Source organism: Polyodon spathula, chromosome 10 (assembly GCF_017654505.1).
Source record: "Polyodon spathula isolate WHYD16114869_AA chromosome 10, ASM1765450v1, whole genome shotgun sequence".
Classification (NCBI taxonomy): Eukaryota; Metazoa; Chordata; class Actinopteri; order Acipenseriformes; family Polyodontidae; genus Polyodon; species Polyodon spathula.
In genome coordinates this window covers 7,945,359-7,962,270 of record NC_054543.1, presented here as the reverse complement: position 1 = coordinate 7,962,270, position 16,912 = coordinate 7,945,359, and the positions used below count along the sequence as shown (strand labels likewise).

General features: G+C 40.7%; 1 protein-coding gene and 1 long non-coding RNA gene across 3 annotated transcripts; both read left to right on the top strand.

The window, feature by feature from the left end:
* The first annotated feature begins 1,842 nt into the window (after nucleotides 1–1,842).
* LOC121321522 (synuclein-like) lies at nucleotides 1,843–7,769 on the top strand. 2 transcript variants are annotated; one of them, XM_041260508.1, is made up of 6 exons: nucleotides 1,843–2,247; nucleotides 3,473–3,514; nucleotides 4,258–4,385; nucleotides 5,263–5,280; nucleotides 6,967–7,029; nucleotides 7,581–7,769. In XM_041260508.1, the coding sequence occupies exons 1-6, from the start codon at nucleotides 2,127–2,129 to the stop codon at nucleotides 7,590–7,592; spliced, it is 384 nt and encodes a 127-aa protein (XP_041116442.1). In that variant the 5' UTR covers nucleotides 1,843–2,126; the 3' UTR covers nucleotides 7,593–7,769. The 2 variants fall into 2 exon arrangements, with proteins under 2 accessions (XP_041116442.1, XP_041116443.1); XM_041260509.1 differs by lacking the exon at nucleotides 5,263–5,280.
* A 5,547-nt stretch (nucleotides 7,770–13,316) lies between these two features.
* On the top strand, nucleotides 13,317–16,313 carry LOC121321541. The gene is made up of 3 exons (XR_005950951.1): nucleotides 13,317–13,456; nucleotides 15,571–15,633; nucleotides 16,112–16,313. It is a non-coding gene; the product is annotated as an uncharacterized LOC121321541 (long non-coding RNA).
* The last annotated feature ends 599 nt before the right edge of the window (nucleotides 16,314–16,912 follow it).

Here is a 16,912-nt window from a genome sequence, read left to right as displayed (position 1 = left end):
AGCCGGGAAGGGCAGGCTATATAAAGAGAGACAGAGAGGAGATGGTAGGAGAGAACAGGTCGTGCAATGTATGCCTCTCTGTTTCTTAAAATCGACAAAGACAAGGACAGTTTTCACATCATGCCATTAGTGAACCGCTTTGTGTCATAGTCAGACAAAATCTACATGAAGAAAGGGTCAAAACAAAGAGAGTTTCAGATTTCAAGCACAGAAGTTCTCCTGCAGTGTTATTGGATTGAAGCTTACTACCTTTTTATCCATTACATGTTTCGAGTTATGGTTTCTGCAGGATCCACAGCTTTGCTAAAGGAGAACACAGATGAAACCCTCTTAAAAGTTTACTATAAAAGCACAGCAAAGTGTAATGAACCATAGAGGCTAGCACTGCAAATCCCAGGGGTATGGTAAAGACTATTAAAAGCCACGGTAAATAAAAAAAAGTTTTATAAAGTGAAACACTACAGTCATAAGACTGATAGTGACCTACATCAAATACAAAACTAAGGCTGCAGTGTCAGTATCATGTCACGATCACCACACTCGACAGACAGATGGACGGACGGACAGACGTTCTGGTTCTTATGCTTATCCACAGATTTGGATACTCTCAGTAAATTATGGTTACGAACAGCTAGGAAGTTTTCCGGGTAAAAAGGTAAACCACATGGCTGTGCATATGCACCCACAGCACAGAGTAACACACAAAGCAACAAATAATTCAATCAATATTTCAATCAATAAATGTGTGGCTTGTTATTTGTGGATCTGGTAGCCCTATACACTCCAGTTCCCAAAGCTGAGTTTCCTTTGCATGGTATCTGGATAGTCGTTTATAAATTCTGTTATTGGAACGAATACGAACAGTCGCTTTTGATACCGAATACATTTCATGTATATTGAAACATTTGTCCTAACACTAGTCACACAAATATATTAAGCCTCATCATCCTTCAATATTTGTTTTCACATGTACCTTCCTATTTTAGCCATTAACTGAATTTTTAAGCTCATATTTAAACATATCATGCACTCAGAGCTTTATAACTACTCATGCAATTTTCTTTTTTTAAATAGCAAATCCAAATATATAGCTAATCTTAATCTGACAATTTCCATCTGGTACAAAGGCATGTGGCTGCATCATACAGTATCTATATCAGGGTCTATGCAGTCTCTCTAACGCAGTACCCTTAGAAAGCATGGCACAGAAAAAAAAATCAATAGAAAAGACTTGTGTCTTTCTGACGCAGTTCTACAATATCTTAGTAGGCACTGGCTGGGCACATGGAAACCATCATCTGAATTACGCTGGATAAATCAGCCTGTACAGTAGAGGTTAAACATGTGCATAGGAACAGCAATGTGTCTCACATTCCCTAAATCAAGCTGAAAAGTCTACGGGATGCTAGGAGTCTATGAAAAATGCTTGGAGAATATTGGTAAAAATGGAAAGGCCAGAGTGTGTCATTGCAGAAAGACAAACAGACAGACCAGTGCATAACGATTTCCCTCATTCATCCACATCTGAATGACCCAAAATAAAAGATAAAATCAAACACGTTTAAATAATGACAAACAGATAAAGGGGCAGACAGACAAACATACACATACACACACAAACCAGACACACATCAGTGCAGACAGACTGAACCAGACAATCAATCGGACAGGACCTACAAAAAGAGCTGTATTCGATATATCCAAAAAAAGCCGTTCTTCCAAATCAATCTCATTAATAATGTAAACAGAGCAAGCCTGACGTGTGTGAGAGAGAGAGAGAGACTGAGGAAAAAAGGGAGTGGTGAAAGAAGGAGGTGGGGCTGCAACATAAATAGAGGCTGCAGCATCCAGGAGCAACTGTATTTCAGCATCCACTGTTATATCTCTCTCTCACTCACTCATTCATTCAGTCACTTATCCGGTCCCTACTGAATGTCCCTTCTGTCTCTGTCTCTCTCGCTCTCTCTGTCTCTCCCGTGTTTGTCACAGCAGCTAGCTGCCCTGTAGACGACACACACACGCATACCTATCTACACCCAGAGGAACCTGAAGGTGAACACTCTACAAAACACGAAGAGACTGAACCCCTCACCCAACGAGGCAGGAAAAGGAGCCGAGTCTGCAGGATGGACGTGCTGAAGAAAGGGTTTTCCATGGCCAGGGAAGGAGTGGTAGCTGCTGCAGAAAAAACCAAGCAGGGAGTAGAGGAGGCTGCCGCCAAGACCAAGGAAGGGGTCATGTATGTAGGTAGGTACCTGCAAAAAAAAACTGCAAGAAATACCATGCAAAAATACCATGCAAAAACACCATGCAAATATACCATTCAAAAACACTAACTGATTACTGAGAAAGAAACGCTGATCTGCAGTGACAGCAGAAGTTTGAATGTGCATTTAATGTCTGTAAAGTGTCACAGGGCCAGCCTCTCACTGCATCATCGCTTTTAGTACAACGCTGTCGTTCTGCTAAGAGAAGCCCTTCTTTGAACCCCAAGGCTTTCCAGTGTGAGAAACACTGAGATTGGGGGTAGCAAACACAGAGAGAGGGGGGTTTAGAGAGAGGAAGAGGGAAGGGGAGTGTTGACCTCTACTGGTGTGACCTCTCTTGGGGAAAAAAAAGATAATCAATTTTTATAGCACTGACAAAAATACCTAATTGAAAATATGAGCAGATCTTGTCTTTGGCAGTACAGTAATTTACAACAGTTTACTTTTTTTATGTTGTGGTGTAGGACAAAAGAGAGAGAAGACAGGGTGTGGTGGGGTAGAGCAGGGGGGATCAGGGAGGGCAAGGTTAGTAGAGAGGTCAAAACGGGCGATGCTACACCTCTAGCAAGCTTGAGAAATAGAATGGATGGCAGTGAACGACATGCAAATAGCCAGCGATTGGAAGCTTGAGGATTGGGTGGTGAGGGTTGCATGCAGTTCAAACTGCAGTAAAAATGCAGCGAGCTGGAGCATGCAGGAAGATGACATGCTTAGACACTGCAGTGAAATTGCAGACTCCCAGCGACAGTATTACTGTGGACATTACATCTCAGATGGCTTTTACTGTGCTCTACAGTTAGGATAAGCAACATCTAAATGTGTTTTAACCTGCATGAAATACAAATTTAAAAAGCCCTGTACTTTTTTTTTTGTATTTTTGTTTAGTATATATATCACTGGTTGAGCGAGGAAACTGAGTCCTACTCACTAGGTCCTATTGAAAGGCAACTGGCTCTATTAATTAGTAAGGGATCAATCCTCTTTAAAGCCGGGATAGCTCAATTAAAAGTATCTCAAGAGAATCACAGTAGAGATTCACTGTAGCTGTAACCCTCTGCCCCCCCTGCTTCAAAGTTTACACTATGGGTGAGATTGTTGCTGCTGCCTCCTAGCACTTCATCATCTTTAACAGAGAGCTCTCCCTTTACATGTCCTTTTGAAATCCAACACAAGAGACTGACAGTGTTGTGTCTGTTTTGTTTCAGGTTCAAAGACAAAGGAAGGCATGGTGCAGAGTGTAAACACAGGTAAGGCACATACAACAACACTGCTGTGTAACCCAGGGATGGAAATAAGACTCCTATTGCACAGCAGCTTGATCCATTCCTGGTTTTAAGGTTATTAAGCCACACCTGAGCAATGGGGCTAATCAAGCTCACAGGAAAACCTGGAATGGGTGAAACCGCTATGCAATAGGAGTCTTATTTTCATCCCTGTGATGGAATTAAAAGTTTTCAAAGACTCAGTATTACAACACACACCCCAAAAGTAAAATAATTGAAATTAAATACAAATTATAAAAAATAATAATAGTCTAATAATCGTAACTAAGTGCAGTAAAGGAACCAGAACCAGAGGGAACGCAGTTGGAGATGAAGTGGATAAGAAGGTAGGAGTCACTCAGTGCCAGAGTGCTGAGGGATTGGAATGCAGGGCCTAGCTTGACAAGGTTTTGAGATCAGCTACTGCTAGGAACCGGGCAGGCACTAATGCACTGAACTTTACACGTCATTTTATGTTACAGTCAAATTTCTGTGTGTGTGTGTGTGTGTGTGTGTGTGTGTGTGTGTGTGTGTGTATATAACCTACTGCACTGTGCTGTAAATACCAGAGACTGAAGGCTGCAGGGCAGAGGAGCACAGCACACAACAAAACAGATTAACAAGGGGCTGCCCTGTTAACCTGTTTGGATAATCAGGGTTTGGATAATCAAAGTTTTACTGGATTATAATAATGCACCTACCACATCTCTTCTCTTGCCGGGGCTCAGTGACTGACAAGACCAGGGAGCAGGCTAACGTCGTGGGCGACACCATCGTGGCAGGCGCTAACGAGGTCTCCTCCAAGACAGTGGAAGGGGTGGAGAACGTGGTGGCATCTACAGGACTGGTAAACCCGGTGAGTGCCACTAACATGCCAGGGGATAAATGAAGACCGGGTGCCCCATGAACACTCACAGAGTACTGCAATCATTCAATGAACATTCATGGGGTATTTGGTTTATATAACAGTGAATGCAATATATTGAAAAGATAGTATGTTTATTATGAAACTATATTGAACAGCTGAATTCTGAGAATCGCTTTCTCTGCTACACCTCGGTGTAACCACTAACCAGGCCCCCTGTAACACTTGTGTCCAGAGCGGATGTAAGAACAGCAATTTTGCAATATCTGATAGTAACTTAAGGTTTAAGGTTTGGGTTTGGGATAACATTGTGAGTTCAAGTCAAGGAGATTTAATGTATAAGGGGATTTCATTGTTTGTCAAAGGTTTTATGAAAATAAAAAAACAAATAACAGTTTTTCCCCCTCACAAAGATTTGACTCCAGTTTAGGAGGGTGCCATATTTAACTGTGTCGTATGTTCACTACCGTTAAACGTTTAGCCTTTTATAAACTGTTACACTAAACTCAGACATACATCCGCCAATACATTCAATATATGTTTTTGTTACTTGAACATTTATTATATTCTGAATTTCTAACTAAATGAGAAAACAGCAACAAGATTAGCTAATCCTTCTGTGTTACAAGCTAAACAGACTCAGTTCCCTCCACCTGTCTGCAGAACCCTTAAGCCCTGAGATGAGATGCTTTTCGCTGGACTCTCCTTTTTGTAGAGCAGAGTTAATGTAATTGCTTCCCAGGGCCAGTGATTTATAATGCCTCTGTCCCTAAAGCCCTGTTCCGGCAGTTGTTGTTTTTAATGAAATGTTCTCCCTGGTTTTGCTAGCCTTTGTTTTGTTGATTTGTGTTTGTCTCCCTCTTTTCAGGATGTACCAGTGAACCAGGTGCTGGGGGGGGGGGGGGGGGGTTATGAATGAGGAGCATGATGTAATGATGTAATAATGGAATGACGTATGATGAAATGTGTAATGAAGTCATGATGTAATGATGTAATGAAGTCATGATGTAATGACGCAATGATATAATTAAGTGCTAACCTCATGGCAGCTTCTGCTGGTGGCTCCCCTCTCTCATTGTGCTCAATATCTTCAGTGCTTTGCTTCGAAAGTAAAATACTGGTTCCTGTATCTCATAACTTCCTCAGCCATCGGTTGTGTGATCTGATTGTAACAAGCCTGTTTGAGAGAGAGATACACCACAGGAAGTGATTAGGTAACAGGAAGCAGCAGTTTCATCTTTTACTCTGTATGTGATTTTGCCGTTGCCCGTGATCTTGTGTGCAGATAAACAGCAACTACTGGGCAGGTGAACAACACAATAATCTCCCAACTTGATTTTGATTAACAGCCTAAGCTGTTTCAAACTGGAACCCTGCCATGCGTAGGGCATTATGGGCAACTGTGAAAAGATCTCTACTACTAGGTATCAAAGACCAAGCATTCATCGAGGCTGTTATTAGGGAACGCCTGCTAAACTGGGGGTTTCTAATGTTCTGGGTTACTAGATGCTATTACAGTTTTTAAGAGGCACTGACTCCTGTTAGAATGTTATCTTCAGGTTGCTCTCTTAAGCTCCTTCTCTCTCTCTCTCTCTCTCTCTCTCTCTCTCTCTCTCTCTCTCTCAAATCTCCATTTGCTGGTTCCCGTAAGAAAATCCCCAAAAATCAATGTCTGTATTTAAACCAGCCTTCTTCTCTGCAGAGCCCCCCCCCCCCTCCCCTGAGACGCTTCCTCACAGCTGCATACAGACAATCGGCTTTGAAACCAGTCGACTGCAATGAAAAGCACTTGGCAAAGCAGAGAGCGAGAGAAAGAGGAGTGCATGGAGACGGGAGGATGGGGAGGAGGGGGCTGCACGAATGCATTAACCTGCTACTGCTGTGACTCAGCAGAAACCTTGCACTAACTGCATTGCAGTCTGAGGAGGCTTTAAATAGCAACTAAACACTGGCACATTTTTCATCTCCCTTGAAAAGAACACTCAGTGCAACTCCTGTCGTGTTTTATTTTCTTGAGCTGCCTGCACTACACCCTACTATCTGCACAGCAGTCTCCAGCACTGACAAAATCTTTCTCATTTATAATATATATATATATATATATATATATATATATATATATATATATATATATATATATTATCTTTTTTCCCTTCTTCGTTGCATCTCTCCTGCTGAATAAACTGTGGGATTAGCATGATTTGTGTGCCATTATAGAAGTGTCCCACAGTAAAAGTAAGCAGAGTGTAATACAGCACAGTGAAAGCATGGCAAAGCCTAGGCCATCATTATAAAGATTAGCGAGGTATGGTAAAACACATTAAAAAACAAACTATGGTAAACTAACTCTTATGAAAGTGTAATAAAGCACAGTGAAAGCATGCACAGCAAGGTATGGTAAAGCATATTAATAAACATGGCAAACCAGGGTAAACTATGGCAAATGCATGGGAAAAGTGCAAAAAATGCCATGCAAAAATACCTTGGAAAACTTTTATAACTGCTGCTGTTGCATCTGCCTCTATGACTGGCTCACACTCTCTCTCTCTCTCTCTCTCTGTGCGTTCCATAGGAGAACTTCGCTCACCAGGCAGCAGAGGGCGCTATTGAACAGGCTGGAGACGTGGCACAGCAGGTGAGGGAACTGGAGTTCTGGATTTATAACCCCATTCAGTGACTGCATGTATAATGGTACCATGCTAACATTTCCAATCTATGCAGATACAGTGTTCATGGCAAGACAGCTTCTATCACCCCATAGTATTAATAATCTACTTAAACAGTTTAAAATATTTCTAAAAATGAAATAAAAAAAAAAATGTGTCCAAAGGAGATATGTCAGAAGTATAACAAATATATGAGTATACAGTATAATAAATGTATGGGTTTGCAGTGTTGTTTTCTGTGAAAATGCACTCAAAATATTAACACTATACAGTATGTTGCCTGTATATTAATTGGCCCATATGATTAAACATTGCTGTAAACATGAGAATAGTCCCTCTAACATTCCTTAAAAACGGTCCTTAAAATTAAAGCAGTATTAGGCTTGCCACCTCCGAAACACAAAAAACGCTGCTCCCTGCCACATTAAATGTTTTTACCGGCAAACAGCAAGGCAGAGCAGCAACCTTCCAGAGGAACTGCTCCTGGCATGATCTCTCCTCTCCGCTCCTCTCTCCACAGGTTGGATACTAGCCCTCTCCCTCAGGCCTTGTCTCGCGGAGCCCCCTCCCCTCCAGCCAGCAGGGGACCCCAGGAAGCTGCTTATCCCGCCCCACGTGCCCAAATATTGACTTGCTGATTTTTTTTCTCATTTAAAAGGAAACTGAAATCTGAGTTAGAAAAAAAAAAGTACATTCTCCCCCCCCCCCCCCCCCCCCCCCCCCCTCCCCCTCCCCAATGTATCAAACTAGGGGGTGACAGATTCTATTCCATTTCTTAACAGAAGTTTAAACTTTAAGAAAAAAAGAAAAACATGTTTAAATGTATTAAAAGAATGATTTCGGTTGGAAATTGGGTGTTTGCAACACATCTGTGCCCTTTTCCAGTTTCAGTGTTTGACCCCTCTCTATATTAACTTATTTATTCCAAAGTGCACTGTTTTCAGTGCTGGGGAGTCCGCTTGTTGGGACGGTCCCAAAACCAATCCCGTCCCCCCGTCCCCAATTACTGTAGCTGTCCTTGTCCAATGTCTGTCCCCTTGTGTCTGCTTTAGGTCTCTAGACAAAACCTCTAGTGTTATTGTTATTTTGAAGCCAAGTTAAATTTAAGACTGCATGTTGCCTTAAAAACAACACACAATTAAACACACACATACATTACACACAGATACAGTATACAGAGAACACATCGCTGGCATCTAACAATACAAAGCAGAAGTTAATTTTATAAACAATCCTACTAAAATAAATTGTTTTGTTTAAACCAAACCCTGGCACCTTGGTATTTATTCCTCTGTGTGAGTGCGTGTGTGTGTGTGTGTCTGTTTGTTTATTAAAAGAGAATTAATCTATAGATCTAAATATAATACTGCAATACAATAGATCCTGAAATGAACTTTGTAACTTTTGTTTACCCAAACTGTACCCTGTCCTGTGTTGCAGTGGCAGGGTAGAAGGATCTGCAATGGAAGTGCAAGACAGAGGGAGATTCTGTTTGTCATCAGTGCTGTCTGATGACATGCCACCTTGGAACACAATGAACGTTCCATATCAGCAGCTTAAATAAATGGCTTTGCTGAGCAACTTGTCAAAACTGAAGACCGTAAACTTAGATTTGTATCATTTAAAAAATAACATAACTTTTAGCAAGGAATCAAATATCTCATGCGGCTCATCATTGCAATGTGCTAGCCACAGGGAACTTCACAAACATACCGGAGATTGTAAAAGACATTTCTATATATATTGCATTACAGTGGTGTTCATTAGCACCATGTGGCGCTGCTAGCGGTAGTCCAGGCCCAGTCGGCACCCAGCAGTTAAAGTATTGTTCTCGTTATTTATGTTCTGTGCACGCTGTTAAACCAGTTTGGTGACTGGGATGGAATAAAGCTGGGAGGCAGGCTGAGGGCTCCCTCTAAAAGATAAGACTATCCGCCAACTCGATCGTAAGTAAATCTAATGAGATCCAGCGTTAGGCAAACGTTTCGTCTAATGCCATCCCCAGTGTTCCGTCCGTGACACACCCGCATTAGAGACAGTAGGCCTCGTGGTTTTCATCCCCAACAATCAAAGCAAAGCCTGTACCAGTTACCTGCACTACTCGGAGTGAACACCAGAGGTCAGGCTAGAGCAACTGCAGCAGCTTGGAAACAGCGAAAATAAAAATAAAAAGATAAAAATACATAAAGATTGCTGAAAGAGAGTTGTTTTTACTGTGGTAAGAAAGGTAAAAGTGTAGCACAAAGCCTATAAAATACAGGTTTTACCTAATGAGAGCGAAGAAGAACAAAACACATCTCAACCTCCTGAGAAAAAAAAAAACGGAGTCGTTAAGAACACACCTTAATATTTCTAACACACACCGAGATGAAATTGAGAACAAAACCGAACACACCCAGGGTTATTAATTGTCTTACCACACGACCTGTCGTATTTCTTACATGAACGCCACATACCCTGGAACTGTCATCAGTTTCTGGTAGCAGTGACAGTTTAATTATTTGTGTATTTAGAAGACGCCTTTATCCAGGGCGATTTAGAGACTAAGGTGTGTGAATTATGCATCAGCTGCAGATTCCACTCATAACAACGTCTCACCCCAAATTTGAATTGGATTTGAACCGAGGTCTTCCTGGTTACAAGCTCCTTGTCCGTAACCATGGACCACACGGCCCTCAATAAAACATTTTCAACCGTCCGGGAGGGCTTTTGTGGCGGGCTTTTAATTTTCCAACACGTGTTCTGAGCAAAAATGGCCAGGAAGGACGACAAGAGTCGCAAAACCGCAGTTCACAATGGCTGCATTCCTAAATTCAACGCTGAGAAGCAACAACTCTTAAAATCGCTCCTAACCGTTGAGAGATAGTGACGGGCAGCGATGGCTCAACGCTGACTCAAACTCACCGACTCTCAGAGCTGCTGAGGTGATCGACAGAGAGAGAGCGACACCCACAACAACCATTTAGCTGCTGTATAAAAATTATGAATGGGATTTAAATGTAGATACTGCTAACGTTGTCCGATTTTAAAACGGTAATTGTTAACATACACACGATTTATTTTATTTATGTATTATTGTATAACAAATAAGATGCAGCAAATATGACAACGTAACTACAACATATATATATATATATATATATATATATATATATATATATATATATATAATATAGTAGTATCAAAGTAATGCAGCATATTTAATAAAATCTGGTATTTAAGAGTTTTTAATATTCTTTTCAGATTCTGAAGCAGGAGGATCGATATGCAGAATCCCTCATTTTAAAATTTACCATTTATTTACCATTTACCATTTACCAAATATCCTCTATAACCGAAACCGTCATTTAATACAGTATACATTAAAAAAGAAGAAAAAAAATAGCTTCATTAAAATGAGCTCTCTAACTTTCCTTTTTTTCTCCTTGTCCTGACGTACTTGCTTTATTATTGTATTCTATTAAATGCATCGTCTTCACAGAGACGGAGACAGCGAGTTTCGGACTGTTGGAAGACACATTTGATATTCAGGGCCAATGACCCGCAACACACAAAACCACCTTGCCAAGTTTGACGGTGTACTTAAGTGCGCCACTGTGAACTTTCCATCGTTCGTGGATTCATGTCCAGGTTAGGAAGTGGGAGTGCATTACAGCCCCTTTCACACTGGCACTCCTACCCGGGTCACAATCCCGCATAGTGTGAAACCACGTACCTGGGCAGTGCTCAGGATGTGGGTCGACACGCTTTGACCCGGATTGAGCGAGACAAAATGCTTGACGGCCATTTGTGAGCCAATGCAATAACAAACAGCCTGGGTGAAGGTTTCACTTCCGCAAGGAACATTTCTGTTTAGACATATTTGTGTTGATTGAGCCACAGCATGAGCTAGATTGCAGCAGGAATGAAAAAACATTTGCTCTATTCAATATTCGGGTGGTTCATTCCAGAGAAGCGTGGATGGACGTTCCACCTCATTGATACGTGTACTGTGTACTTGCATCTACCCATATCAACCTTGCTTTATCAGAAACAGTGTGAAACCGTGTACCCGACCCACATGATACCGGGTCCCGACCCCCCCCCCCCCGGTCATTGATGTAGATAAGAAAGAGTGGGGCTCTCAGCGCTTATCTCTGGAGCACTGTGCATGGCGCTTGCTAGAAGTTAGTCCCTTGCTTCCAGTGTTTAACCAGTTAGTATCCACATGCATCTTCCCATCGATATGACTTGATGAGTATCTTGGGTAATTTATTTATTCTGTTATTATTTTTTACCATTAATGGGTTTATTTTTCCTCTTTGGGTGTCTTGTTGGCTTTCTAGTTTATTTACATTCCTGAAAGGCCCTAAGTCTTTATAAATTTGAACCGATAGCTTCACTGTAGCATAGCTAAACAAACATAAACATATATATGTGTGTGTGTTTGTTTGCTTGTGTCTGTCTGCTTTTTGTTTTGCTTTGTTATAGAAACATGAGTGGGTAGGGAACTTAATTTCTGAAATACATTAAAAGTGATCATAATTGTAGTAGTCGTTGGGTAAGAATCCGGTGGCACCTGTTTCAAACGCCCTGATGAAAGCAGCTGTTGTTGGACGTTGTTTTCACTGTTTAAAAGTCAACACTCCCTGAGAATCGGAATCCCCACACGGGACTCATTGTTAACCATTACAACACCACTCACTGCACAAATACTTGCATGTGATTACAGGGCAGCTTCGGGTTGCATTTGTAGAGTCTGAATTAGTAATGCCATTGAGAACCACTTAGGACAGGGGTCTCCTTATTAGAAGCTTAATTGGTCCAATTAAGTAATTTAAGGTACAGTTGGAACAAAAATCAGGAGGGACACTGGCCCTTCAGGACCTGAATTGGAGACTCCTGGCTTAGGCAAATTGCAAACACCATACACAAGTAGTAAGGGGGCTGTAAAAAAAACAAAACAAAACAACAACAAAAAAACAAACCTGTAAGATTTGAATCTACTTGCAATATTACATTTGATGCACTTTATTCACATAACAGGGTATTTAAGGTAAAGCTGCAGATAGTTACTGCCATTTGGGGTTGAATCTTGGTGTTTTCATTCCAACATAAAATGTCATACTTCCAATGAAGATTGTCCTGTGCTCAACGAAAAACCTGGACTGGCTCTCAAACTGCTCTGCAACGTTGGGTATTATTATTATTATTATTATTATTATTATTATTATTATTATTATTATTATTATTATTATTATTATTAAGCTCACAGAACGAACGACTTTACCAAACAGGGATAACATTTTCTGTTTTATAGAAAACAGACTTTATCAGCCCCCTTTGTTTATAAATAAAATAAAGCTCCTTGTTTATAACAACACACCACTGTAATAGTCACTTGTTATCTTATCAGCGCCTAGCACAGAATCCCTGAGCTTCCCACATTAAAGTATAAAAATCAGACAATAACTCCCAAAGATATTCTGCAGTGCTAACAAAGGGTAGTGAAATTGATTCTTTAAAGAGGCCTTCCTTAGCACCCCTTTAAAGGGGGGTGGGGGTGACAAGGCTGCCAGAGCTAATAAGAGGTCAGGAAATGGGTTTTAAAGTTGGGTCTTAAAAGATCCCAATGATTCAGTAACAACAGCACGACTTGGTAACCCATTCCATACCCGCACAGCTCTCTGTGTGAACAAGTGTCTTTCAATCCTCTGTCCTAAGCCTGGCTCCACTTCATTTCCAACTGTGTCTCCTGGTCCTGGTTTCTGTGCTGAGTTTAAGAACTTCAATCATACATAGGCAATGCACTCCTGAAGGGGCAACAATAATATACAATGAGGTCTGTGGGCTTGCATGAAACAAACCCAATACAATTCAACCCGATTCTCAAACTGAAGACAGGGGAGTACATTTCAATGATTTAAATAGTGGTGGATCGTAACACCACCGGTCTTTAACTCAGAGATTTGCTGGCCCTTTTGCTAACATACAACAGTGCGGTGAAGTTCTGCAAAAATGCCTGCCTATACAAGAGCCGAAAACTATTCAAAATAAAAATACAAATACGTTTTAAAACATCACACATACAGCATCCTTGCCCATGCCCCTGGCCCTGCCTGCCAGCTCAAGTTCTTGGCTGGAATCCAGATCGCTGACACCCACCTCTAGACCCCGTTGTCCAATGGGAGTCCGGTTCCAGGGCAGCCCATCCTGGTGGGGGCGGAACCAGGGCTGTAGCTGTCTGTATAAGACTGGTCCGCTGTGGCATGCAAAACACATTGCCCTCTTCACTACCTCTCTCAAAAGAGATTACCAGATAGCAGGAGCTGCCAGAGGCACAGACAGAGCGACAGATATGGACATGGGAAAGGACCTGGAGAGGACGAAGGTCGAAAACTGTAATCAACGAAGCTGGTGAGTATCGGTAGACTTGGGGGCTGTGGGGTGCATGTGAGGAAGGGGAGAGGAGTACGATGGTTCTAATCACGGGATTTTAGACGTTGCTTTCCTTGATTTAGAGAAATGCACTGAAATGGCTTATAGACTAAGTGTAAAGAAAGATAAATAATTTGTTACAGTGGTTATGTAATGTATCTTGTGATCTCGCATAACGTTGATCTTAATGAGTCACCCTATATCATCTATACCAGGGGTCTCCAACCCTGGTGCTGGAGAGCTACTGTGGCTGCTGGTTTTCGTTTCAGCCAATCTCTCATTACTTAATTGAACCAATTATTGGCTTAAATAGTCAAGATTAACAGGTGTTCTAGATCTTTAGCCACTGATGATGTAACGACACCTATAAAACCTGCTGGATAGGGGCTCTCCAGGACCAGGGTTGGAGACCCCTGATCTATACCTTCAAGCACTCAACCTTAAATTCTGAGAAAACAAACCTAAAACAACTAGTGAAGTTTGCACATCACATTGACTTTCAGTTTCTTGTGCTGATATCAAGGTAATAAACAGACACTGCTCACAGGTGGCACAACATTTACTCAACACTTTTGGCTGCGCACTGTTGCATATTCCTCTGCATTGCCCAGTAGGATTCAGAATCTGTTTTCAACAGTACAGTCCAGGAGACAGCGTAGAGTCAACAGCAGAGGAGCCACTGAAATCCCAACATTCACCTTGGGACCCTAAATTAGGCTACCTGGGTATATTGTAACAACTGAAGGTTAAACCACTTGTAATGCATCTCCTCCCAGCGGCTGATGAGTTAACAATACTGACAGCAGCATACGACCTGTACTTACCTCCCGACCACAAAGCTTGCTCTTTAATTGAATGGTAAGCAGTTCCTCTTTGAACCGAGTGGTTAGTGGTTTGTGTCCAGCCCTTGCCTTTCCATTCAATGGGCTGAGATTTTTACGCAATGGGTTTTAGGTCGTCTAGTTTAGCAGAGAATACACATTCTCAAACATTTCTGAGTCTGGCAAGGTTTTTATAATAAACCCAATCTCTGTGTATGAAAAAGCAAAAAAGATATTTTTAAAAAAATGTGTTGTACGGGATTTAGCCATGAGAATTGTATTTTAATTTTAGAATGGTATTTGTGGTTGTCGTTTTGTTGTGTACATGAAAGGGGTTTGGTTTATAGTGCAATGTATTTAACCAGTCATAATTCAACAATAAAAGGGATTTTTACCACGCATTTAAAAAAAAAAAAAAAAAAAAAAAACTACAGTGCTTCTTAAACTGAAATACTTAGATCCTGCTAAGGAGCAAAATGTACTTCTATTGTGAACCACGACACACAAAACAAAAGTTATTTTTTTTCTAAGCAGTGTCTGTGTGTTGGAATTCCTGTCTAATTGACATCCTTGATTTCTCTCTTTCAATGCACTGTTAATTCACACTGCTGGGCTCTTCAAAGTAAATCAACATATTTAAAACCACAGGCACATTGCTTACACATAGTTACACTGAAGTTATCATTGATATTTACTGCATGCACTAAGCGCATGATTCTGTACACACTGTATACAGCATGCATTTAATACAGTAGTTTTCCTGCTGCAAGTATGTGTATTCAATAACGTAATGAATAATGTAAGCACAGTGGGGTTAGTGTACCTGCATTGTGAAGGATATGCAAATTATTCAAGCAATTTAAGGTCAGAGGTAAAGTGTCTCTCAGGCTATAGTAAAGATTGTTACGCATGTAGCTTGATTGAGTTTCCCTGATAAAAGTTTACCGCTGTAAATTTTGCACAGTAATTCTGCAGTTTTTCCAGAGGTAAGTACGGGATTGACAATCTGTCAGCTGTGATTTGAGAATGTGTGTTTTGATTGACAGTCTGCCCATACTACATTGCTACGGCTTATTTTTCTAATCCCAGTAAAGTAGACGGCATTTATATATTTTTTTACGTCTGTTTGGCACCCCGAGATGTCCCTTGCAGCTGGGGGCAGAGTTGTATGTACAGTTACGCATGGTTCATTCTGCAAAAAACTAACTTTTTTGTTAGAGATGTTCTATTTATTTATTTATTTTAATGTATTTTTTCTTTCTTTCTTTACAGACAAAAGTGCTCTGGGCATGGTGGACAGCATAATCGGAGAAGCACAGAAGAAACTGGCGGCAGGTAACAAAACTGCTTAAAAAAAAAAAAGCTAAACATGAAAATTAAAGTCGGGATTAAAATGGTCTTTTCTCGCAGTCCCAAAATATTACTCGGGGTGGGAGGGTGTGGAGAGGAGGACCCCTCTTGTTGCCAAAATGCTGCTGTTTTATTGGGATTTCTAACTTCGCAATGGAACTGCTGATTCTCTGGTTTTGTTTACGCCACATTGCTGCGCCACATTCTGTGCAAAGTTTGTCGAACGAGGATTTATTTGCTTACAGTCAGGTCCATGTTAATTATAAAACAGATCTTATCCTCCATCTGTACCCACAGTTAAACGGTTACAATTTAAAATCTGAAACCCCAGTTATGCAGCCAGCACATTAGCGTGCCGTTCTTACTCTTAACTAGTATTTCATATTTTACATGTTTACCACATCTGTCAGTTTATCTGAAGTGTGAAACAGCCCCTTTTTTCTCATGCCGTCGCTTATCCAAGCTGACCAACACAGCCCAGGATGCCGTGAAGGGAGTAGCGAAGGATTCAACCACCAAATAGACAGGGAACGGAGCTGTGGACCCTGTCAAGCTGGCAAAGAGTTTCTTCTGATCTACCCCCTACCCCATACCCCTACCCGACTGGAACGTTCCTTCTAAATTCATAATTATGTGGAATAAAAATTATAATTATCATTAAAAAAGCTTTCCTTGTGCGAGTGAATTTATTTCTTTCATCCTTTGCAGCTTCTACTGGCCCCACACAGCTAAGTTTATTATTATTATTTTTTTAATTATTAAAACACAGAATTGATCCTGAACCTGTTGCTATTAGTAATAAGGTTTTTTTTTTTTTTTTTTTTTTTTTTTTTTTTTTTAATAACTGTCTAGTTTAGTTAATAACAACCTGCAGTACGTACTCTTCCTCAATACAGATTCTGAAAATAAGTCAATTGGTCAAAAAGTCCATTCTGTTTTGTGTAAACGCACCCTTTGAAAAGACATATAGTAAACACAAACACAGCTGTATGACCTCCTTTTCATTGTCACACTGTGATTTTGTTCTCTTAACTTAGTCACAAACCTGCACACTTTGCTAAACGTGGGTCTTTGTTCTCAACTGGACAGCAGGCAGCCCAGTCTGTGCAGCCTGCAGGTTACAGTCTTGCACGTAGTGTAATGATATATATATATTTATATATATATATATTATATATATATATATATATATATATATATATATATATATATATACACACACAGTGCCTTGCAAAAATATTCAGACCCCTGACCAATTCTCTCA

What these genes read in the sequence shown, in the direction of transcription:
- LOC121321522 (XM_041260508.1), top strand. Translation starts at nt 2,127, where the DNA reads ATGGACGTGCTGAAGAAAGGGTTTTCCATGGCCAGGGAAGGAGTGGTA. An exon ending in GGAAGGGGTCATGTATGTAG is followed by an intron (nt 2,248 to 3,472) that starts GTAGGTACCTGC and finishes GTTTTGTTTCAG; the next exon opens with GTTCAAAGACAAAGGAAGGC. An exon ending in GGTGCAGAGTGTAAACACAG is followed by an intron (nt 3,515 to 4,257) that starts GTAAGGCACATA and finishes GCCGGGGCTCAG; the next exon opens with TGACTGACAAGACCAGGGAG.